Here is a 26,438-nt window from a genome sequence, read left to right on the forward strand (position 1 = left end):
TGGAGATTGTCCAACTGCCATGGATTAAAAACCGCCTGATAGTTTGAAAATTTTACACTATCATTTGGATATAGGTGAGGTCGACATGTTTCAGCCGAGAAGGTTACTAACCCAGCTTTCTTCAGGACCTAAAAGGATATTGTGTGCTACTGCAAATGTCTCAGATTATATTAAAAAATCAATAACAAATGTATACGAAGAAAATGGATCAGTGGTTATTCACCACCCTACCCGACATATGTCTCATATGTGCGTGGTTTCCAGAGTTAATTCTTCATCCCTGTGAAAAAAGAAATATTTAGTCAAGGATGGTGTTACTCACTTTGAGGAAGTGAACTGTATACAATGTTATGTTATGTTATGTTAATAACTTTTATTCGGCGCACAGCTGCCCCAGCGAAGGGGCGTCCTGGCGCCTGATCAAGTACCACAACACAACAAATCGCCGCTGAAAAGAGAGGAGATCAGTCAACAGAGGTGAACAAATGGGTTTTGATCGCACGTCTAAAGAGAGTCAGGCTGTTAAGGGCACGGATATGGACAGGAAGGGAGTTCCATAATCCAGCCGCCATGACACGAAATGAACGACCTCCCATCCTACTCAGTCTGAATCTAGGCGTGCTTGCTAGATGAAGAGATTCCGACCTGAGAGACCGCCTGGGGACATACGGGGAAACAAGACCCGTCAGGGCAGGAGGTGACGAAAATTTCAGGATCTTGAATGTCAGACAGAGTGCCTTGAATTTGATTCTCTGTCCGACCGGCAGCCAGTGAAGGGAGGTCAGAACTGCAGATACAGAGCACCGTCTCGGGAGGCCCACAATGGCCCGCGCAGCGGCATTCTGCACCCTCTGCAGTCTGGTGGCCTCGGCCTGATTAACACCAAGCAGCAGAGCACTCCCGTAGTCTAGCCGAGAGAGAATAGAGGCTTGGACCACCAGTTGCCGAGTAGGGGGGTCGAAGAATTTGAGGACTGGTCTCAGTCCTCGCAGAATACCATAGCAGGTAGCTGCGATCTTCTTAGTATGGCTGGTAAAAGAGAGATTGGAATCAAGCCAGACCCCCAGGTTCTTCACTTCGGCAACTGGGATGGGAGTCACCCCCAATTCAGGAGGCCACCATTGGTCACCCCACAATTCAGCTTGCTTTCCTAAGATCAGGACTTCGGTTTTCTTGGCGTTTAACTGTAAACAGTTAATACGCATCCAATTCGCCACGGCTAAAAGCCCTGCGCGAAACCTGGGGGCAGTCACCTCAGGGTCCCCACTGAGTGTCACCGCCAGCTGCGTGTCGTCGGCATACGATGTCATGGTTAAGCCGCTTTGTCTGACGACAGCAGCCAGCGGTTTCACATACAAGTTGAACAAAGTGGGGCTCAACGCAGATCCCTGAGGTACTCCTAGTCCCAAAGGGTGGAAAGAGGACTGACCAGGTGGGATAGCTACTTTAAAAAACCGGTCCGAGAGGAAAGAGCGGAACCATTGAAGAGCTTTCCCCTCAAGTCCCACTTCCTCCAGCCTCCGCAACAAAATGTCATGAGACACCGTGTCAAATGCGGCGCTCAGGTCTAACAAGATGAGCGCCGCTGTCTGCCCCGCATCCAGCACCGAACGCAGATGTTCGCTCATAAAGAGCAGCGCAGTTTCGGTGCTGTGTTGTGCGCGAAAACCACTCTGGCTCTCGTCAAGAATATTATTGCGAGAGAGGTGAGCAGACAAGATGGAGTTCACGTGTGCCTCAGTGACCTTGGCGGTCCAGGGCAGGAGGGAGATGGGGCGGTAATTCTCAGGTAACAGAGGGTCGAGACTAGGCTTCTTCAAAATGGGGCTGACCACTGCTTGCTTCCAGGAGGCAGGAACCACGCCCTCAGCTAGTGAGAGATTGATCAGGTCCAATATAGGCTCACGGCATAGGGGCGGGAGAATAGTAATAAGCTCTGGCTTCAGAGGGTCTAGAGGAGAACCAGATTTAATTTTGAGGCTCAGAGTATTAAACGCCTCAGCCGACAAAGCAGGTAGGGAGGACAAAAGTTCACAGTCCAGAGCTCTTACAGCCTTGGGCTCGTCACCGGGCACAGATGGCATGAACCCTCGGTAGATTACCTGCACCTTCTCCACGAAAAAGGATGCCAAGCGTTCACAGTGGGAGTCCGTGCAGATTTCTAGCGAGGTGGCCCGTTTACCCATCAGATCTTTGAGCACCTTGAATATTAATTTAGATGGGTTAGGGCTGTTAGAAAACTCTGAGGCATAATATGTCGCCCGGGCTTGACAGATAGCTCTGTGATAGATTTTAAGCTGGGTGAAGTACAATGATTTTAATGTGGGGTCGAAGGATTTCCTCCACATCCTCTCAGCTTGCCGGCAAGTTCTCTTGAGCTCAAAAATGCTCAAAAAACAGGGAGGTTTAATCTGTCACTTTATCGTGTAAATATTGTACACGACCAGTCCCTTAAGCCATAACGTGCCAGCTTCATGTGGGGGTAAGCCTCACCTCGCCCGGCGATTGCTATGTTTGTGAGGCCCCGCTCTAGTGGGAAAAGAAATCATGGGGGAACACCAAGTGATTAGATGTACTTGCTTGCATGCCCCTGATAAAAAAACTCACTATAAAGCCTCTATTCTATATGTCAACATGCCGCATTGCTCCGGTGGCCGGCCCTGCTCGCCCTCCTGTGGGTTTAGTCACAACTCTGACCTTCACTTGTTATATGGTTATAGCTGAGGGTGAATTGCACCAGGGGGGCCAGAGAATGGGCACCCAGTGAGGACTTATGTGATTTAGATAACTAAAAGGGCACCTGATAGATATTACTAGTGGTGGTAGTTTCAATAACATTGTTGTTAAGAATGAGAAGGCTATGTTCTCTAAATAGCCATAGTAATATTGATGTTAAACTCCTTCACCAACAGTTACAAGTCCAGAGTAATACAAATGGGTCAGCGCTAAGTTTTACTGGCTGAGAGTTACCCAACAATAACCCAATTACAAATACCCTACAGGTACTCTAGCTCTAAACTTACCTATCCGTCAGTACCTCTGGGCAATCTGCGAAGCAATCTTGGAGGTACCGAGGAAGGCAGGGGAGCGATTCTTATACTCGTGCTGATTGGGTGATTAATTCATTAACCAATGCCGGCTCGCTGTTGAGTAGGAAAATCGCGGAGTTTTAAACCAGACTACGCATGCGTGTTGCTGTCGTTCTGATCCATGGCGCATGCCCGTAAGACAGTATCAGAACGCGCATGCGCAGTAGTCCTACCGCATTTCTCGAGGGTGGATACGAGAAAGCATGCGCGTAGTGAAGTACTCGAGCCGAAGGCTCATGCGCATTCGGTGTTGAGACGCCTGTGTGCGCCTAATGTGATAGAACCTATTAGGCAGCGTCAGCACAAGTGCGGGGGCAGCGCCGATAAGAGCGCCCGGAATGTGTGTTAAATGTCTATCAATAAGGGGATAACACAGCATTTCTTAATGTGTATTGTAATCTGAGCAAATGTAAGCTGCAGCAAAAACAACCAGGCGGACAGTGAAGGACCTACGAGCAGACCCTAAGTAAGCGGAAATTAGTCTAAATAGCAGAATCAAGACATTGTTATGATTCAGTTGTTCATTGAGGGGTGGTCCTTCCTGTACATTCTGTTATACTGAAGGGTCTTTATTATAAGTGCAGTTGGTCAGTCGACCCATAGACTGGAAGTTATAATCATTCACAAATGGCAGCCAACTGGTAGTTGAGGGAAGATAATTCTTGGAGTATATTCAGGACGGGATGGAATTCTGAGATATTCAGAGAAGACATAGTGTCTTGCCGCTCTTCTGATTAGAGTGCAGGCAGGATTATGAATTTTAATTTATTATTTTTAACCAGACCTATCTGAGCAAATAACCCAAAGATAGTATAGACAGGAACTCCCAAAGAACATAGCGTTGCTGTTGAGTATGGAATGGGGAATTGCCGCTAATACAATTTGAGGTATTAGATCTGATTTGAATTTATTAGCTGGTGCAACACTAGATTCAGCTGATGTTTGATATATTATAACTGCCCGACCAGATATGGTAGGCTGTTGTCTAGACCAGCGGCGACTGGCATTACAGTGGAAACAATAGTTAAAGGGAAATCGGCTTAAAATGTATTTTCTTTAGATTTTAAACACGCAACACTCGCAATGTTCTGGCTGGGACACAAAGCACAGCAGCAGTGAACAGACAGATTCAAAATGTCATATTTTTCCTTTGAAGATAAAAAAAACTAGACAAAGCTGTGTCTCCTCCCTCGGTCTACATATTGTCCTACGGTGTAGTGAGCAACATTCTCAACAAATGAACGTTGATCTCAAAGAGATCAGGCACCCCAGTTTAGACCCAGCCATATGCAAATCAGTCTTGACCCTGATCCTTGTGGGAACAGTCCAGCCCGAACTGTGAAGCCAGGTCCTCCCTGGACTGGAAAGAAGCATCACGGGACCTGTTTCTGGTCATCGCCCTTCATCAGCCAGTCTAGCATGAATCCAGTGGTGTAGTGAGCACAGGACCCACGTCTGGGCATACCCTTCCCACTTAGGGCGACATATGCAAAAGAAACAATTGATGGAGGGAATGCTGGACAATGCAAACATTCACCCCCAGTCACAAGGATCTGGTTTAATCCATCATGGGGTGAGTGTCTGAAATGTTTCAGCGATCCGTCTATTATCTCCCTGTTTGCTTTGTTTGCCATAAGTTGGCAGGGTATGCCCAGACATGGGTCCATTGCTCATTTTGCCACTGGATTCAAGCTAGGCTGGCTGATGACGGGTGTTACGCAGAAACCGGTCCCAGGATGCATGTTTCTGGTTCAGGGAAGACCTGGCTTGGCAGTTCGGGCTGGACTGTTCCCATGAGGCACAGGGTCAAGACTGATTTGCATATGGCTGGGTCTAAGCTGAGATGGGAAGTGAGCTAAAGAATGATGATGGTTTCAACCCAGATCTTTGAGTGGGGATGTGTGTCTGAAAAGTTTCAGCGCTCCGTCCATTATCTCTTTGTGTTTGCAATGGAACAGTTAACTTCATTGTCATTTCACTTCAATGAATTCATTCTTCAAAACACACAGGAAGCCATAACCTTATTATGCATATGTTGGGGTCCAGCCCCAGATTTCTGAATTAATGTTCCAACAGGGCTGCTATATTTGGTGACTTTTATTTTTTTTATTTTAATGTTTATTGTTTAGTTAATTAAAACCATAACAATATAAACCCAGAATAGACACAGACAAAAAAGACCATTGTTGTGCAAAACAGGTTAAAAGAAAAGAGAATTAAACAATACATTCATTTTGTTTCTTCTAAAATGTCATTGTTCAAATTCAGTGCACTGGGATTGTCCATTTTCCTCCTTTGCCACATTTCATTTCTTCTAATACTTCTAAAATGCCATTTTCCTCCTTTGCCACGTTTCTACACCTTTTGACACCGCTTTGTAAATGCTTGGAGGAACTTAATCAGTCTTCCATTCAGTGGGGGATCTGAAGCATTTAGACACAACGTTATTGCAGCTCTACAAGACCTAATACCTCATTCATTAAAACTTGTTTTTAAAAGGATGACTCGTTCTTTATACAGTTCCTTGCATGTGCAAATTACGTGGATGAAATCTTCTTTGTAGAAATTGCATAGCCGGCATGATTTAGGACCTGTATGCACCCAGGCTGGCTGGTCTGTCAAGATGGTAATTTTCCAAAACGTAATGCCATTAATTGCTTTTTTACATTCATAGAGAATGTTTCGCTTAGATATGGCGCTGGTACAAGGGACTTATATTTGCTTATCACCATCCATGCGTGCGAACGTAAGCGAAAGGTATTTTTGTCAAGTGGAGAAGAATTCATTTTTGAAACTTTATTGCTTGTTTAAATGATTGGTACGGGAGGTTTTTATTCCATAGATCTGTTGTACGTGTAGTTGAGAGGGATTCAAATAAGTATTGATTAAAAGGGGAAGTTTTGTCCTCGCTTACTTCTGTCCAGAGGGCTTCATTGATTTGTGATGTAGCAACATTTTGTTTTCAAGCGATACCAAGTTTTAACTCTTTTTCTGTTCATGGTGCCATCATTCCCAACAACTTGTGAAGGCGAGAGAGCAAGAATGACTGCAATTGCCTTAAAATAAAAGTTTCTTTTCTAAGGGGGCAGCTTCTGGTTTTTATGGTACGGCATTGTTAGTAAAGACATATGTTGGAGCACTTTCCCGAAAATTAACTGTCAGATAGGGATCAATGTTAAATATAGAAGATTAGAAAAATGATTGAACTTTATTGAAACCTAACTGTATTTGAAGATTTCGACCAGTCTGATAAATTGTCATACTTTATTGGAAATCTCGCAAAAGATGTGCTAATCCCATTTTCTTGTATTTTAGTTGCCTGCCAATAAAGATGCATTTCGTAAGACTTGGAATCCAAAATACACGCTTCGGAGCCATTTTGATGGCGTTAGAGCATTGGCGTTTCACCCTGTAGAGCCTGTGCTGGTCACAGCCTCTGAGGACCATACGTTAAAGCTGTGGAACCTGCAGAAAACTGTTCCTGCCAAAAAGCAAGTATTGCCTTGCTGAGAGCAAAGTCACTAATATAGCGGCCTAATTATAGGTCTGGAACCATCACAATTTTATCTCACTCAGCATGTTTAATATGAAAGTTTTTATAAAAATCACAGCACCAATTTATCTATTTGTTTGTCGAACACATGCTTTTTAAAAATGAAAGTGATTAAGGAAAATACAAAACCTGACTAATTTTTATTAAGCTGTACTTTTCTTGCCATTGACATTATTACCCTGTGCTTTTTTTCTAGGAGTGCCTCTTTAGATGTGGAGCCAATCTACACATTCAGAGCTCATATGTAAGTGTTTTAATTTTAACCGACCTTGAACATAGCTGAATCGTGCAAGTGTTTTTTCCAGGTTGTGTGAAATTATTGCCTTAGCGCTTGACTAGTTAATGCTTTTGAACATTCTGGAACTAAGCTCCCAACATCAAGTGGACGAACTGCAAAGCCGGTTGGGTGATGCAGAAATGCGCACACAAAGAAGCAATGTAGGAATAATAGGCATCTCTGAGAATAGTGAAGGAAATAACCCCACGCAATTTATCGAAAATTGTTGCGCACCGCGGTGGCCACAGAGGGTCTCACTGGTATGTTCAGCGTCGAAAGGGCAGACAGGGTTCCGACTGGGAGCCTTACCCCGTAAGCGCCGCCGAGACAGATAGTGGCCAAGATTTAACATAACAAGGACAGAGACATGCTGCTCCGGGAAGATTCGAGAAAATGCACCCATACTATGAGAATACTACAATTTCTCTATTTTTTTTACCTTTACCTCTATTCCCGGACTACACCATACAAGTAAAACGTCAAAGGGCATCATACATGGGAGTTAAACACCTACAGCAACTCAACTTGAAAAATACTTTACTATTCCCGGCCCGTCTCAAGAATATACACGAACTTGACCGCTATTTCTTTGACGGTGCTGAGGCAAGCATAGTCCTGTATCGAGACCTTGGTTCCGGACCTCGCAAACCTGGAAGAATATAGGCGGCCGCCGACGGCCCCCGCCGTACAAGAAATAAGCAACGTCACAAGAGCCGCTCACGGCTGGGAGAAGAGGTGCTGCCCACCCCGGAACAGAAAATGGCGAGCAGACTAACGGCGCTCCAGGCGGCGGCTAAACTGAGAAACTCCGAAGATCCCAACGGAGGGGACACATCTTCAGATGGGGCAACACTCACAAACTGTAGCCTAGCGCTGTTCCCATCAGTAACACCGCAAACAGCGCAAGAGATATTAGGATGATAACCGTGCCTTAACCCGAACTAAACAGTGCAGGCCCCCCTGAACAGTGCTTAATGGTGTACACTGGGCACGCACACTTCCCGGATTGCATGTCGATGACACTGCAAATCAAATAAAGGCGGCACTGCCAACTACAGATACATAGTGTGGATGGACTGTCTCTACTAGTACAGAAAGATATCCTTAAATGGGGTGGATGAGCTGGTGCTGGACCCGGGGGCGCCCTCCCCCTGTCCGAGGTACAACTGCACAGCCGGCAAGGAAATCAAAATGACCGTGGCAGGTCTAGTCACACTCTCCCCTCCCCCCCCCCCCCCCCCCCCCCCCCCCCAGCTAATGCATGTACTGTTTTAAAACCATTGCCATTGAAGGCGTATGTTTGGTCAAACACATTTCTGAGGTTGGACCTCTGTATTAGGATGTTTGTTACATATGTTAAGTCCTAGCAGGTGCGCACTCTCGCCATGCATTGCCACTGGCGGCATTTCTTCCATGCGGCCCTCGCTTGTCTATGGTAAACATGACACAAATGGCGGCACCATACAAATATAACTTCACAACATGGAATGTAAGGTTGGATGGGATCTATTAACACACTGCCCTATGTGTATGCCCAGCTGGGTAGACTTAAATCCCAGATAGTATTTTTACAAAACATGCACGCAGAAGAACGCAGCAGAAGCCAGCAAGCTCCGGAAAAAATGGAGAGGGCAACTATACCATATTACATACTCTGCATTTGCAAGAGGAGCGGCAGTGTGGATTAGAGCGCATAGATAAAGAAGGTAGATATTGTGAGAAAGTGGCTCTATATATACTGGTCCAAGATAAGGTACAGTTTGTGTATAGAGTCCACAAACCCCAGAGGTATTACAGAGGTTAAAGCCAGGGGTGACCTTACTCTCTAAAGTGGTAGCTTGGTCGAGCAGTAAGGCAGTACCAGTGGACAGTGTAAAGCATTTGTTGTATACTCAGTCAGCAAATGATTTCACACACTCAAGGACTGAACTCCTGGCCAATTGTTTTTATATCAAAGATATAGTTGTTTTATTTTTAGAACCAACAGGTATCAAAATATACTGTTCTCAATATGAGAGGTCTCAGATGAGTACTTTGCAGAAATGCAAAAAACGTTGTAAACACAATAGTTCAGGGGTTGCAGTAGGCAACACAATTTAGCATTGAGCTCAATGGGGTTTCCTATATAAATACAGCTTATTACTTTGTAGATTAATCTGGTAGTTCCAGGACTGGATCCTAGATTCAGTCCTGGGATCTAAGCTGAAAACGGTTTAGTAAAAACGTTTTAGTTATTGCAGTGATTTTTATGGAATATAAAGCTATTTTAAAAGTTCACACTTAAAAAACTTTTCAACGGAAATCTGGCAATGTTATCCAATGGGAGAAAATTCAGGTTGCAGTTAAAGCAGGATCCTGTTACTTTAGTAATCCAGTACTGGGCATTTAGGTCCAGCACTGGGGTCTTAATTTAAAACAGGTAAGTAATTACGTTCTCTTCCAGGGGATACTCCTCAATACTCATAAGCACTGAATAGTCCCGCCCACGTGCGGGATCCCGGAGCAATAGCCAACAATAATATGCATCAAGCTACACACACATATATATATATATATATATATATATATATATATATATATATATATATATATATATATATATATATATAGAGATATAGATTATATGCATATACATATGCATATAAAGCCATTTAAGTCACCATATATGATATATGTAAAGAGGCAAACTGCCCTGAGTTTCTTTGAAACACACAACCTTTATTTTCAAAGGTAAAAACAGGCAGGATCATAGAGGCAGGTTTAGCCTAGATAGGCTACATAGTAACCACTGAAAAATTGGCGCCATGCCTTTAAGACCTCCAGGAACCACCAGGCTCCCATCATGCACCACAGGTGACAGTTAGGTCAGTTCTTTTTTCCGGCTCCTTCTGTGAGGATCCTGGAGCATTGAGCTCGCCAGTTGGTGATATTTTATCACTTCTTTCTGGTAGAAACTAAAAAAAATTGACTTCAATCAACGTCTTAGGCCTCTATCTGACTAATTCAGCAATTTTTTCTGACTTTTGCCTATTTTTTCCAGTCAAAATGCCGGCCTTATTTAATAAGTGACCGGCCTGTGGTAAAAAGAAGGCCAAGTCAGACCCTCATTAGGTCTGTATTGCTTGTTTGCCTTCATCCCACAAGCCAGACCAATGCTACCACTGCAGCAAGTTTTCCAAGAGAGCCCTTAGAGAGAGGGAGAAGTTCAAGCTGCATTCCCTTCATGATAGAGGAGAAAGAGTGAGTGGGCGAAAAGAGCATCATTCCTGAAAGCCCTCTAATCATCCTAAAGAGCGTAAGGAAAGAGGTGAAAAAAGAAGGCATCGGTCTCCTTCGCGGGACAGATCTTCATCCAAGGTATCTCTGTGCTCAGAGTCGGCGTCGAAATCGCTGTCGAGACACCCGTCGACATCGAAAAATCCCTCGCCTTCGAAGCATCCCTCGTCGTCGAGATGCCCCTTGCCGTCGAGACCAGGTGAGAAGAGACAGAGGAAGAGGTCTCCATCCACGCGTAGGCCCCTGGAACTGGTTCTGACCGGCCTATTCTCCGACTCTTTCATAGTCTCCTCCAAGCAGAATATCACCAATCGATGATGTTCTGACCTTTAATGAGGTTCTCTGCCGTGGGGCTGCTAAACTCCATATTGAAATGCCCGTCTCTACCACCAAGACATCGGTGATATTTGAAACCCTGCACCAAAAGTCCTCCTCAAGACTGTTGCTTCCTCTAGTGCCTGGACTGCTGGAGCCTGCGTTGCACAAGATTCTTACTCCTGCAGCGGTGGGGGCTGTTCCATCTAGAATCTCGAAGAAATATAAGGCTCCGGATAATGACCCTTTCTTCTTGAGGGCTGACCCTCCACCGGACTCTGTTATTGTGTCTGCGGCACGAAAAAATCAGACAGGGGCAGCATCATCATCTGTGCTCCCTGATAAAGACAGTAAGGCTATGGACTCTGTAGGGAAGAGAATGTGTACTGTAGGAAAGTACCTCCTGACTATGGTTGCCCCCAACTTTTTGCCCTGTGTTTTAGCTGGTTTTTGACATAGTCGACCTGGGGCCCTGCCAATCAGGACCCCAGGCCTACTGTTCTCTCTGTAAAATGGATTCCATGTACCCTAGGTGCATTTCCAATTGGTACTGGGCCACCTTATCAGACCCTGTAACTCAGGGCATAGGTGTACCCAGGGCTGCAGCATGTATTATGCCACCCCTGGCTGGCCTCCTAAATTTGACACAACTGGCTGCATGACAGCTGGGGCAAAGTCGTGTAATCACCCTTTGCTGTAGGTGTAGTATACCTATACCTAACCCTAAAATGGACACACAGATTCCTATCAGTCACTCCTTGGCAGGCCTTGACAATCCTGAAGGCAGAGTGCTTGGAATCATGTGAGATGGTGCTCTGGCATGAGCTGAGCCTGTCTGCAGCTTGCAGAACCAAGTCCTAATAGCTGTTCCATGATATCGCATACCATATACTCTTAAGTGCATTATAATCCTCGCGGTTAAATGCTAACTTTGGTATTGCTTTATCAAAACATGTCGAGTAAGGTGTCATACGAATTGGAATACTAACCCCTCGCCAATTCTGGCGACGGGGTTAGCATTCCACCCTTCTAGAGGGACACGACATGTATGTAACTGTGAACCCCGGTTAAAGTTAACTAAAGCCTCAGCTCCACAAAATGGATGCTGCCACCACAGACACGAGTCTGACCTCCTGCTGCTGGGAGTCCTTCCAGCGAGGGAGGCCTGGACAAAGGGTTTCCTGTCCGGGGCGGTGCTAGCACCGTCCCAGACATGGTTTTGTGTATCCTGGGTAGGCAGGGCTTTTCAGGAAGGTGACTGCTGAGTGGCACCCCGGTGCTCACAACGCATAGGCTGGTCAGAACCAGTTCCAGGGGCACACCAGCCCCTGGCCTGGGGAAAGTCCGGCATGGCAGAGGGGTGTAACCACCCCCCTCCTAGTCCCACCCATAGGCAGGACCTAGTCACCGGGTCAGCCCCCTTTTTTAGTATAAAGATGGGAGCGGGCCCCCTGTTCAAATTAGATCATCTTTGGAATCAAGATACGACTTTCTGCGAAAGGACTTCAAGATTTCCTTCTTCAAGTTTCTCCCTTGTGACTAAGGAGTAGTCACCCTGCATCCGCAGGCACCATCCTAAGAACACTGCGGTCTGCTGCAAGTCCTTCTTCACGAATCCGACGACCCAGCTCGACGAGACCCGGCTTCCCTGGCACCTCTGACTTCTACTCACCTCTACAGCAAGGCTGAGAACTGTGAGTGCGACGAGACCTCGAGGGACCGACGATCGCCAAGACTGCACGACTTCTTTGTAACAAGCCCACCGAGTCTTCCACTGGTGAGTGCTTTGGGGTCCGAGAAGCCCCAACCCAGCGCAGCTCCAGCACCCAAGATCAGCCCCCCTGCATCTCCACGATCTGCGTGGGGCCCTTCGGCTGTTTGCTGTGCACCGCGTTGTTTGGCTACTAGCCGGCTGGCTTGTGGCCTTCTGAACGATGCCCGACGACATCACTGCTGCTGGTCTGGTTGCTCCAGACTGGCCCTTGCTTCCTTCTTCAAGAGAGGCACCCCGGACCCTCCTGGTCCACTCCAGACGCCATTTTAGGGCCACCGCGTGGGCTTGAATTTGCCAAGGCTTTGTTGCCCAATCCTGGGTCCAGCGACGCCGACGGCTTCTATCTTCGTGGGACAGCTCGCTCCTCCTTCCTGGTCGCCGACAACGCCTCCTGGTCCGTGAGATCTCCGAGCACAGCGTCACCCACTCGCCTAGTCGAGGTGGCTACCATCCGGTGCCCTCCTGGTGCCCACTGACTACTGGCTAGTAGTCTCGAACTTGGTCCCCTCTGCTTTCAGGTGTCATCTTCCATCGATCCAGGCTTGGATCCACCGAACTTTCTTCACTGGTCGCCTGCCAGCAACTTCTTTCTTCCAGGCTCCTGGTCCGTCTACGAGGATTCCCGACGTCCTTTGAGTCCTATGCAGCTGCAGCCCCTGGGCTAGGTAACTTCGGCATTTCGGTGCCCCAGCATAGCCTCACTATCCAAGGGTCAGAATCCACTTTTGTTTTCCTCCTATCAGGTCGGGTTCGCCCGAGAACACTAACTTTGCCATTCCTAGCTACCATAGACTTTGTCCCGCATCTCGCGTGAGAGTGCACACACTGCACCCGAGTCCCCTGGGTCTCCTATAAGTAATCTGAAGGTTCTATAGTTAAGTCCTAGCGATTCCAAAGCCTATTAGTACTGTACTTACCTGCTAGTAATTTCGCATTCCACTTTTCAAGTATATGGTTTTCCGTGCCCCTCGGGCATTTGTATATACTGTGCTAACTTAAGTATTTTGTAAGAGTTTTGGTTTGTGCTTAGTACCCTGTCCTCATAAAGAGTACAGGGCTGTTGTGATTCTTAATAAATAACTGTTTATTTTCATAACACTTGTGTGGTGTCCTTTCACTTGGTGTTCAAGGGGTATATGTGGTATAACAGCTGGCTTAACACGCCCTCTCGAGTCTTTAGCCTTAGACTGCTCGTATCCACGCTACTAGGATAGCTGGTCTATAAGGTTGACTTACAACCAATCATCAATAAGGGTTGTTGGACTGATACATAGTGTTCACTAGAATAGTGAGCACTGCATATCAGGCCACCTTCTCACATGTACTACCTCGGCTTCCTACATGAAAGTAGCCAGTGCCTCGCCCTGCTGGGTCAATATGATTGTTCATTACGGGACTCACTGTCATGCTTTACAGAGAATCTCCCTAAAGAGGACAAGCAAGATTTTTTTGAGATCCTGCTTGAAGGTGGCCTAGTAGCCAATCAAGTAATCAGCGCAGCGGCAGATCTAGCTGCACATGGCTACTCTCATGGGATCTGTGCTCGACGCTCAGCGTTGCTGAGGCGCACAGGACTGAAACCCGAAGCACAACATCAGATTCTTAACCTTCCGTTCAATGGGTCATCACTCTTCGGGTCTCATGCTGATGATACGAAGTCTCGAATGAAAACCGAACTTGATAAGGTTAAAGCTGTGGGTCTCGAAAAGAGGAAGGACTTCAGGCGACGGTACCGTCCTTACGCCCGACGACAAAACCAACAGAGGGTTCAAACCCCTCAATGGTCCTCGCAACAAAGCCGAGGAAGGTCAGAATTCTCCCAGCGTCTTCCTGATAGAGGAAGAGGTGGCAATTCAAGACAGTCCACACCTGCTGCCAAGCAACAGCAACAGAAGTGAGCACTTGCTTCCCCTATCTCCGTTACCCAATCCGGTGGGGGGGAAGTGTACATTTTCATCTGGAAGAGTGGACAAAAATCACGCTAGACTGGTGGGTGCTGAAAATTGTAAAGAATGGGTACACCATCAAATTCAAGTCCCCTCCACCTTCCATTCCTCCTCAAAAGACTGTCACCCATCGTATAAATCTGTTGAGGGAAGAGGTGTCTTCTCTACTCCTAAAGAACGCCATCGAGGAGGTCGCATGGCAACAACGTCGGCAAGGGATCTGCTCCCGAAATTATTTGGTCCCAAAGAAAGGTCTAAACAAAGAGTTCAGGCCTATACTAGATCTCAGACGTCTCAACAGATTCCGAATCCGAGAAAAGTTCAGAATGCTGGCATTACATCAAATAATACCACTTCTGCATCAAGGGGACTGGATGTGTTCCATAGATCTTCAAGCTGCCTATTTCCACATAAAAATCTCGCCAAAGCATCGGAAGTTCCTACGGTTTCGCATCCAATCAAACCACTTCCAATTCACGGTCCTGCATTTCTGACTGATGTCTGCTCCCCACACTTTCTCGAAGTGCTTGGCAGTAGTAGTGCTTTCTTGAGGAAACAGCACATAATAGTCTATCCTTACCTAGACGACTGGCTTCTCAAGAGTGCGTCTCCCACTCTTCTGCAACAACATCTCGAGCAATGTATTTATCAGTTGCATGGGCCCGGGCTACATGTAAACTTCAAGAAGTCCATCCTCAATCCAGCACAGAGGATACACTATCTAGGCGCAACTCTGGACTCAGTCAACGCAAAAGCGTATCCTTTGGAGGAGAGACTGTCGTCCATTCTCCTCAAGTGTCAAACTCTCCTGAAGTCTCCTCAGCCTACGGTCAGACAGATTTCCTCCCTACTGGGGTCCATGGCCTTGTGCATATTTCTCGTTCCAAACGCCAGGCTTCACATGAGACCTCTGCAGCAGATTCTGGAGGATCAGTGGTCCCAGATCTCCAATCGCTTGGAGGACAGGTTATCTATACCTCTGTCAGTCCAACTTTTCATCAGATGGTGGGTGCGACGGATTCATCTCCTCGTGGAAGTTCCCTTTCAAGAGGACAGGCCTCAACAGACTCAGGTGACGGATGCGTCCCTTCAGGGATGGGGCGCTCATATGGGATCATTGCAGATCCAAGGAATGTGGTCAGAGAAAGAGCAACTATACCACTTAAACATGCTGGAGCTCAGAGCTGTACATCTAGCTCTCAAAGTGTTCTTCCCGTCAATAACCGCGACCTCTCTGCTTGTTCAGACGGACAACACAATAACGATGTACTACCTGAACAAGCAGGGCGGAACAAGATCCAGACCTCTGTCTCTGGAAGCACAGACAATCTGGAAATGGCTTCTGGAACGAGATATGAGAATATCTGCATCCTTTTGCCGGGCGTCCTCAATGTTCAAGCAGACGATCTAAGCAGGCACTTCGCAGAAGCACACGACTGGGTGTTAAAGCAAGAAGTGGTACAAGACATCTTCCACAACTGGGGAACACCAGACATAGATCTTTTTGCGGACGCAGAAAATGCAAAATGCTGCGTCTTCGCCTCCAGGTATTCGCAACCAGGGTTCAAGGGGAATGCTCTGTGGATAGACTGGTCAGAGACATTACTCAAAGCTTTTCCACCGATTCCTCTCATTCCCTTGGTGATCAGGAAGCTGTACGAGGCCAAGACAGACATGATCCTGGTTGCTCCAGATTGGCCTCGCCAGTGGTGGTATCCGGATCTTCTTCATCTATCCAAAGTACCACACAGGAGGCTGCCATGTCATCCCGATCTGCTGACCAGGGCGAACGGCAAGGTGTTCCACTCCAACTTGTCGTCGCTGAGGTTAGCAGCATGGCTCCTGAGTTCATCCAATACGGACATTTAGGCTTCTCACAGGACTGCATGCAGATTTTAAAAGAGGCCAGGAGAGCTTCTACAAGGAAGTCTTATGCTTTCAAGTGGAAGCGCTTTTTCATGTGGTGTACTGCTGAAGGTCATGACCCTATTCGAGGTCAAGAACAGGTACTGTTGCCATACTTACGGTCTTTGGCCAAAGCAGGTTTACAGTATTCCTCCATAAAAGTTCACCTGGCAGTAATAACAGCATATAGAAAGTCTCCCACTCAGGCTTCTTTCTTTCAACTGCCAGTTGTTAAGGATTTCCTGGAGGGCGTCAAGAAAGCCTATCCTCCTGTTAGGACCCTTCTCCTCCGTGGGTGCTAAATGTTGTCCTATCTAAACTTATGGGCCCCCCATTCGAGCCCATTCATAAGGCTTCCCTGCAACACCTGTCATGGAAGACTGCTTTTCTCGTGGCAATCACTTCTGCGCGCAGGGTAAGCGAGATACAGGCCTTATGCTCTACCGCGCCTTATCTTGTTTTTCATGAGAATAGAGTGGTATTACGTACTCACCCGAGGTTCCTCCCTAAGTTGGTCTCGGATTTCCACATTAACCAGTCAGTCATTCTTCCCACGTTTTTTGCCAATCCGGACACTCCGGCTGAGAGAGCTCTGCACTCTTTGGATTTAAAATGAGTGTTGAAATTCCACCTTGATAAAACAAAGAGTGTACGAAAGTGTGACCAATTGTTTGTGAACAATGGTCCGTTGAATACAGGGTGTCCTGCCTCTTAAAGGTCCATTTCTAGATGGATAGTGTCATGCATTATGTTATCTTATCAGTTGGCACGAAAGCAGCTCCCGGGCAAGCCGAGAGCTCATTCCACAAGAGGAAAAGCTGCTACAATAGCAATGCTTAAGAATGTACCAATTCATGAAATTTGTATGGCAGTCGGTTCATATCTTCGCACGCCATAACTGCCTTGATTCTGATACTCAAGCGGATGCTTAAGTTGGTCAAGCATCCCTGAGAAATTTGTTTGGGTAAAATCTGTTGGTAAAATGTTTTGATAGACTGGTATTCGCCCGCAGGGTATGGGGATGGGCTTGCTAATCTATTCAGTGCTTATGACTATTGATGAGTATCCCTTGGAAGAGAAGGATAAGTTACTTACCTGTAATCCTAGTTCTCTTCCAGGGGGATTCTCATCATAGTCATAAGCAACCCTCCCTCCTCCCCGGGCGTATACCATGCCTGTATATGTACATGTTACCCATGCTGTGATTACACAGTTATAAGCCGTTCAAAAGAACTGACCTAACGGTCACCTGTGGTGCATGATGGGAGCCTGGGGGTTCCTGGAGGTCTTAAAGGCACAGCACCAATTTTTCAGTTGTTACTATGCAGCCTATCTAGGCTAAACCTGCCTCTATGATCCTGCCTGTTTTTACCTTTGAAAATAAAGGTTGTGCGTTTCAAAGAAACTCAGGGCAGTTTGCTTCTTTACATACATCATATATGGTAACTTATATGTCTTTATTTGGTCAAATGTAAAAGTTTTACATGCAATAATGGTAGTTTTGGAGCCTAGTATGGTGTTTTTCAGACTACATATGTATACGCATATTATCTATATATATATATGGGTATTTCTGTACATGTGTGTGTAGATATATATATATATATATATATATATATATATATATATATATATATATATATATATATATATATATACACTAGCAGCCCGCCCCAGCGTTTCCTGGGGGCAGTACACCCGCTCCTGCCCCGACCCCCTCCCGCACCGACTCCCTCCCCCACCGACTCACTCGCGCCCCCCTCCCGCCCAGACTCACTCGCGCCCCCCTCCCGCCACGGCATTTTCATTTACTGCTGCCTCCTTCTTTCCTCCCCCTGCATCACAGTCTCACTTTCCCTTTCCTTACCTGTGCCGCCGCTCCTCACTGCACAGCCGCTCGTCACTGCACTGCCCTCCTCCTTGTCGTCATAACGCACGTCGCGTCCCGGCCGGCGCTACTTTCAGGGGACTACTTTGTTTACAAACGTAATTTTTTTAATTTACTTTTTTTTTTTATTTATATAGCCTATGTCCATCTACACACCCTGACATTTTCATAGATGTATCAGGTGTGTAGATTGGCGCTGTGGTTCCCGAGTTTACCTGGCCAAAAGGTGCAAGTTCTCTCTTTATAATAGTAGTATAGATATAGATATAGATATAGATATATATATATATATATATGTATATAATGTATTACACACTATATGCTCCTATATATTATTTTTTGTATGACACTGTGGTGATTTGTGATTACACTCCATTTTCAGTCGTCCGTATTCCCTATGTTAATGGTTGTACCTATTTCTATTTCTTTGCACTCAGTCATGTAATACACAACAGGAGGTGTGGCCCTTAGGAAGGGTCAGGGGAGGAAAAAAAAGCATATAAATGTGAAGGCGGACTGTTTCCAAGGTGTGTGAACAAGAGTACAACGTACTCGAAACGTGTCACTTGAAGGGTCTTCAATAAAATTTCATCCTGCCTGTAAAACGTGGGGTCTGCCTTCTTCTTTCGCAGCGCTGCCAGCACGGAGGTTTGAGGAGTTGTGCTACATATATATATATATATTTATTATTAGCTATTGCTCCGGGATCCTGCACGTGGGCGGAACTATTCAGTGCTCATGACTAAGATTAGTATACCCCTGGAAGAGAACTAGGATTACAGGTAAGTAACTTATCCTTTCAGTATTTGGTATGATTTTTTAAGAATATTTCAAGTTTTCAAAAGTAGACACTTAGAAGAAATTGCACAGAAAAGCACAAAATGGATTCCCATGGAGAAAATTCAAGTTACTAGTAAACCCGGGTAGGATTACTTTTGCGGTTCAGTACTGCGCTACAAGATGCAGTGCTGGCTTCTCTCCTGATCACAGGTGAGTACTTCGGAATTCGGTTGATTTTATGAGAATATTTTAAGTTTTCAAAACTTCACACTTAAAAGATTTTTCGAGTCAAACCAGTCAATGTTATCCAATGGCAGGTAAGTGAGTTACCGGTTTCCAGGTGACTATTCGACTGTTCAAGTTAGGGTTCTGGGCATAGACTCAGGGGTCCCCCGGGGTCAGGTAGGTACAGTTGGTTCACCCTCAGTGGCACAGGGGCAGCCGGGTGCAGAGGTAGTTAGGCCCAATGTTATCCAATGAGGGGCAGGGGGCCTCCGGTTGGTGGCTGCTGGCTAGCAGGCCACGCGCTGTGGAAGCTCGGCTCCTGGTCACTGGCTCAGGGCAAAGGGGGAAGTAGGGTAGGACAAAGGTTGCACAGCCAGAGGCACTCGGGCGGCTGGTTGCAGTGTGCTTTTGAGCCGTCGGGCGCTCAATGTTATTCAATGGGGAAAGTAAAAAGGAAACAAAGGCTGCAGACTCTGGGACAGTGATTCTTCAGGTGCGACCACCACTTCGAGAGATAAGTTGGGATCTTGGAGAAGAGGTAGGTATCCCAAAGGCAGGCGCAGGAGGCTGCAGGGAGCCGGGTGCAGCGGTGTCTTTTGGTGTCAGGAATCTTACCCTCGGCTGGTCACGGTTGTGGGGGTCTCTGGTTCTTGAGGCTCCAGGCGTCGTATGGGTCATTGAGGAGGGTCTTTGGGCACTGGACTTCGGGTCCCAGTCGCGTGGGGACATCCTCGTGGGCTTGGATCACTCTGGCACAGGCCGGGCGGGTGCAGAGTGGGCAGGTCTTGCGCTTCCTGGCTGATACCAGGGGGTGGTTGTTGAAGCAGAGTCTCTGCTTATGGGAGTCCCAGTCTTTAAGAGGGTCAAGGCAGGCAGGTCCTCCGGGTGTCCCAAGGTTGGTGTCCGCAGGAGTCGCCGGGATTAAGCAGGAGCAGGTTCCAGGATCGACAGGCCGATAGGGCTGGGGCCAAGTCAGTGGGTGTCGTCCTGTTGTTAGCAGCTGCACAGTGGGTCTTCTTTTTCTTGATCTTCTTTTCTTATCGGGATCTGAGGAAGGAAGGTTCAGGGAGCCCCTAAATACTGAATTTTGGGGTGTTGAAGGGTAGGGTAAGGACAGGGACCAATAGGTCCCTGTCCTGGGGTGGGTACACCCCCTAGCCTGCTCCTCTCCGGTGGGAGGGGGGCAGGAACCTAGCTGGGATTGGGCGAGGCTCCCCATCTTCAAGATGGCCGGAGCACGGGATCGTGCTTAACCTCGCCTCCCCACCTGAGGCGTGGCGTTGGCACAGGCTGGCACCCCCCCCTTCCTGATGTAGGGTTTCCCGCCAGTCTTCCCGCCAGAGTGGGGGTCAGAACTGGTGGGGGCCCATTGCTGGGTACAGCACCTTATTCTCTTAAATGGCAGCACTGCACTTACAGTGCCCAGGAATGGCCCTGGGTACTGTAGGGGCACAGGGCTCCTGCACCTGTGCCCACACCACTGGCATAGGGCAGCCAGCTAGAGGGGTGACTGATGTATGCCAGGGCAGTGGGGTTTGTGGGCATGGCACACAGGGATGTGGGCCATGTCGACTCTGTTTAGTTCTGTACTTAGAAACTCAGCCTGCAAAGGCAGTGTGTGGGTGTCAGGGTACAGGGCCCCTAAGGTTGGCACAATAAGTGCTGCAGCCCTTAGGGGTATTCTCTGGTCATCATGCCCTGAGTACCTAGGGTACCATTTACTAGGGGCTGATAGGTGGCCAGAGATGCCAATTGGGTTTTGTTTCATTACAGCTTTAGGGAAGGAACACAGGCCCTGGGTACCTGGTTGGCAGGAGCCAAGGGCACACTCAGTCTAAGCACATCAGTAGTTCAGCAAAATGTGGGGGCATACCAATGCAAGAAAGATGGCACTTTCTCACAGATATGCATTTGTACGAAGCAAATTCGACAGAACACAAGTGGTATCTGTGAGATGCTTTGACTGAGTGTGCCCTGGGTTCCTGCCAATCAGGTACCCAGGGCCTGTGTTCCTTCCCTAAAACTGCATTGAAACCTAAACGAATTGGCATCTCTGGCTTACATGTCAGCCCCTGGTAAATGGTACCCTAGGTACCCAGGGCACTGTAACCGGAGAAGGCCCCTAAGGGCTGCAGCACTTATTGTGCCACCCGTAGAGGCGATGTGCCCTGACACACACACACTGCCTTGGTAGGCTGCGTGTCTTGGTGCAGAGCTAAACCAAGAGTCGACATGGCACACATCCGTGTGTGCCATGCCCACAAACCACTGCCCTGGAATACATCAGTGACCCCTCTAACTGGGTGCCCTATGCCAGTGGTGAGGGTACAGGTGCATGAGCCCTGTACTCCTACAGTACCCAGGTCCATTCCTGGGCACTGTAAGTGCAGTGCTGCCATTGAGTATATGGTGCTGGGAGGTTGTCATTACGAGCTCCACAGCACCATAATGGTTACACTGAAGACTGAGAAGTTTGGTATCAAACTTCTCAGCACATTAACTCCACACTGATGCCAGTGAGGGGTTTGTTGTAAAATGCCTCATGAAACCCGACCAACTTCCAGTGACCTGACTGAGTGGCTGCCGAGGCTGCCACCCCTAGGCATGTTTCTGAACCCCTGGGTTCAGGAAGGAGAAGCTTCAAAGGCATACCGCCTTTGTGAGCCTCTCCAGACCACTTACTGTGCTCAGCAACTGGTCCCCACTAGTTCTACCCCCCATTTTGGGAGGGAGACCCAGCGTCCAATACAAAGTGAGGAAGAGAGGTGTGCCTACCTGTGCCAACTCCACCCCTAGGCTGGGGGAGGGGAGGTGAAGGACAACCTCGAGTCCCCCACCCCCATCTTGAGGATGAGGGGACCCAGCCAACCAGGGACAGGCTTCTGCCCTCCTCCCAATGGAGCGTGGCAGAATAGGGGATTTACCCACCCCAAGGAAGTGACCCATTGGTCCCTGCCCTTTACCTACCTGTAAAGCCCCTACATTTAGTATTTAGGGGCACCCTTAACCTTCCTTCCTCAGATCCTGATTCCGAAATTACAAAAAGAACAAGAAGAAAAAAGACCTGCCGTGCAGCTGCTAACAAGAGGATGACACCAACTGACTTGGCCCCAGCTCTAACGGCCTTTCGACCCTCGTACCTGCCAAAAGAAAAGATTTCAATAATTCCTTGAAATTTTAAATGAAGTCAAACTGGTCTCAAATCAAGTTATATGCACTGCTATCTGATGGACATCTAGCAGCAACAAATCACTGTCACAGTTTTTCCATCAGACACGCTTCCTGGCTTCGTCTCACAACGAGGTCCAAATAAAGATTTGGAATTTTCCATTTACAGGATCCATACTCTTTGGTTCTCATGCATATGAGGAAAGGGTGGGGTGTGGTTTGAAGAAATTCTGAGAGGCTTAAAGCATTAGGATAATGAGATAAAGCATTTTATACATTAGTATTAAAAGCAACCATATGATGGCAGATGTCAACAAATTTGCAAAGAGCCAACTCAGGCAATGCTTTGTTCTAATAGGCAATGAGACCAACACTTCATCTGCTCTGTTTGCCACTCCAGTGGGAGGAAGTGTAACAAAACATCTGGGGGCGTGGAGAAGAATCACAACAGACAATTGTCTTTTAAAGCTTATACAGTATGGGAATACTCTTCAGTTCAAATCTCCTCTGTCCCTTCCACCATAAAGAGCTTCTCAACATCATCTGCCTCAACTAAAAATGAAAGTTTCATCACTTCTCAAAAAACAGGCAATAAAATCAGTTTGTCCATCACAAAGTGGAAAAGATATCAATTCAAAATATTTTTGGGTTTAAAGAATGGCCCCAAACAGTATATTCGCAGCTTTCCTTTGCATCAGCATATCCTACATCAATACAAGCACAAAAAGATTCAACTCTGTGTCAAATTATTAGATTGCTTAGTACTTCCAAGTAAATCTGGAAAAATCTACTTCAGTGCCGGTCCTAGTACTATCATACGTGGGTGCATCTCTGAATACAATAACAGGAGTAGTGTTTCTCTTGGAGGAAAGAATCTTTCATTTTTCAAAAATGTCTCCAACTACTCCATATCGCAAATATAACAGTAAGGAAAGTGTCTTTGCTTCTAGTCTCCAAGGCCGAATGCAATTTTCTGGGACCCAACACTCGACTTGGGGAGCTCATTGAGAAGAACTAATAGTTCAGGGTCAGTGGTCTCCTCAACAACTGCTTTTCCATATCTGTGTTCTAAAACTAAAAGCAGTCCGTCTAGCTCTTAGAGATTTCTATCCAGCTCTATTCTCAAACAGAGTTCTAGTACAAACGGACAATGTCACAACAATGTAGTATTTGAAACAACAGGGAGTAATGAGATCGAAGACATTGTCATCAGAACCTCCAGCAATTTGGCATTGGTCAGAAATCTGTCACTTCAAGCAATTCACTTATTAGCAAAATCAGCAAGCAGATGTCCTCAGCAGACCATTCCATGCGAACCGCGAATGGCAACTGTAGGAAGCTTGCTCTGCATATACTATACGAAAATGAGGTATAGTGTGCACAAAGTTCAGTGGAACCCCAAAGGTAGGCAGATGTAAAAGTAGATAGCACCTTACTCTCTATTTGTGGTAGTGTGGGCAAGCTATAAGACTTTATCAGAGGGCAGTGTTAAGCATTTGTTGTACACACTTGGGCAGCAAATGATGTCTCACTCTCAAAGGCTGAACTCAGACCAATTTGTTTGTATCAAAAATATAAAGTTATTTTATTTCTTGAACCAAGCCAAAGCCTGGTGCAGGTAAGTGAAATAATATTTTGCAAAATCTCATGCAATGTTTTACAGTTGTTTGCAGGTTCAAATGCAGTTGGTTGAATTACAGGTAAGTCAATAGTTCGAAATTACTTTTCAGTCACTTCACAGATTACTTTGTGCGTTACTTTTTAGATTACTTTATAAGTTACCTTTTCTACTCGGGGGGGATATGCCTAGATATCACACAGGGACATTTCTTACAGAAAATGTAAGTAAATCAGTTTTTGTACATGTGCAGTTTTCCAGAGTTTCATACAAACCAACTCCACAATTTTCAAGGAAAACAGTAAATGCTAACCTGTGGGAGGAAATTAAGTTATCGATTTGCAGGTAAGTACATGTTTGTGGGACTTGGTATTCTGGGGTCAGAACCAGTGCTCCCCCAGGGTCAAGGATTCACTCTTGAAACACCTTCCGCGGCAATAGGGTGGCCGGGTGCAGAGTGCTGAGGCCCAATGTTATCCAACAGGGGGCCTTCGGTTGGTGTCTGCTCACAAGCAGGCCTCAAGTTTGTGGGAGTAAAGCTCCTGGTGTTAGGCTCAGGGAAAAGGGGGATCTGAGTTAGCACCCAAAGTACACCCGCAGCGGCAGATGGGTGCAGGGCGCTGTTTTGGCTTTGGGTGCCCTGTTGTTTTTAATGGGGATTCTCCGGTTGCAACACAGACTGCAGGCTCGGGAGGAAGATCTTCTGGTAGTGACCACCGGTTGGGGAGATAAGTTGGGATGCTGGGACACCATCGGTTAGGCCACTGTCAGGTGGATCCTCCAGAAAGAGACTTTAGGCATTGTTTAGAGATTCGAGGCAGGTTAGACATCACCAGATCTCACGCCAGGATCGCCGGGGAGGCCTCCTCGTGCGGTTGAGCCACTCGAACTCAGGCAGTGGGCATCTGGTGCAGAGTGGGTGGAGACTAGTGGTTTTGGCCAGAGTCTGTGGGTGAGCAAATCCGGTGCTCACGGGAAACAAAGTCTTGGGTTTGGAAGGCAGGGCAGGTCCTTAGTGTACTTGAGGGCTGTTGGCTGCAGGACACGCAGGGATTTCGCTGGAGCAGGTTCGAGGTGCATACAGGCCAGCAGGGCTGGAGCCAAGTCTGTGAGCGTCGTCCTCTTCTTAGTTCAGCACGGCTTCTTCAGGTCGCATCTTGTCTGAGGAGGCAGAGTTCAGGGATGACCCTAAATACTAGATTTAGGGACATTACAGGTAAGTAAAGGTTATGACCAATGGGTCCCTTCCTTGGAAAGGGTACACCCCCCTATTTCCAGTGGTTATCCTTCCCAAAGTGGGTGCCAGAACCAGTGGGGGCCAGTTGCTGGAAGCCGCAAAGACCTGGGGTAGCTCACTAAGGCAGCAAGCCTTTGAAGCTTCCCCTTCCTGGACTCTGCCCATCATGGGGGAGGAGGCTTGGCACCTCGTCCCAGGATGTGCATTGTTTCAGACCCCTGAGAGGAGCAGGCTCTCAACCCAGGGGTCCAGAAACATGTTTGGTGGTCGCAGCTGGCGAGCAGCCACTCCGCCAGGACACTAGTTAGGTATTTTTTCAGGGTGCATCTCTAAGATGCCCTATGAGTCCATGTTTCATTAAATCCCACACTGGCATCAGTGTGGGTTTAATGTGCTGAGATGTTTGATACCAAACTTCTCAGTTTTCAGTGTAGCCATTATGGTGCTGTGGAGTTCGTAATGACAAACTCCCAGCACCATATACTCTTTTTTGACAGCACTGCACTTACAACATCAAAGAATTGGCTTGGACACTGTAGGGGGACAGGGCTCATGTACCTGCACCCTCACCACTGTTATAGTGCACCCAGCTAGAGGGGTGACTGAACTATGCCAGGGCAGTGGTTGGTAGGCATGACACACTGGGATGTGTGCCATGCGACTCTTCACTTTGTTTTGCACCAAAACATGCGGCCTGCAATGGCAGTGTGTATAAAGGTAAAGAGCCTTTAAGGGTGGCACAATAAGTGCTGCAGCCCTTCGAGACCTTCCCTGGCCTCAGTCCACTTTGTACCTTTGGTACCATTTGGAAGGGACTGACATGTGGCCAAAGAGTGCCAATTGGGTTTTGTCTTAATGCAGTTTTAGGGAAAGAACGTAGGCCTTGGGTACCTGGTTGGCAGGAACCCAGGGCACACTCAGTCAAAGTACATCAACAGTTTGGCAAAAAGTAGGGGCAACCATGCAAAAACAGGGCCCTTTCTTAGAGGAACTAAACAATGATGTTTTGTAATTCATTTTTCTAGGTTGGGGTTTCCCAGAAATAGATCTATTTGCAAACAAACAAAATTATGTTTCCATAGTTCATCAAAAGGATATTTGCTACAGTCAGTGGCAAATGTCCTTTTGATGAACTGCTCGAACAGACTTCCTTACGCTTTTTCACCAATCCCTCTAATATGAACAATAATCAACAGGTTCAAACCTTCTCCCGAGTGGCCGATACAATGGTGTTATCCAGAGCTACTTCACCTATCGCTAAAACCTCACAGGAAACTGCCATGCATCCATAACTTCCTGTCCAGGATGGGAGGCAAAGTCTACATCCCACTGACAATCCTTTGGCAGCTTTGTCCTGAGGTCATATGGTATCGACATATAAATGTAC

At 47.0% G+C, this 26,438-nt stretch overlaps 1 protein-coding gene across 3 annotated transcripts in view; it reads left to right on the forward strand.

Annotated features, from left to right (window-relative positions):
- The window catches only part of STRN3 (striatin 3), a 1,097,014-nt gene that overhangs the window by 739,384 nt on the left and 331,192 nt on the right, over window positions 1-26,438 (forward strand). For all 3 annotated transcript variants that reach the window (XM_086936977.1, XM_086936979.1, XM_086936980.1), the window contains 2 exons: window positions 6,405-6,580; window positions 6,839-6,886. In XM_086936977.1, the coding sequence (XP_086793103.1) occupies window positions 6,405-6,580; window positions 6,839-6,886 (224 nt within the window). The remainder of the gene's footprint in view (window positions 1-6,404; window positions 6,581-6,838; window positions 6,887-26,438) is intronic.

This window comes from Lissotriton vulgaris, chromosome 9 (assembly GCF_964263255.1).
Source record: "Lissotriton vulgaris chromosome 9, aLisVul1.2, whole genome shotgun sequence".
Taxonomy (NCBI): Eukaryota; Metazoa; Chordata; class Amphibia; order Caudata; family Salamandridae; genus Lissotriton; species Lissotriton vulgaris.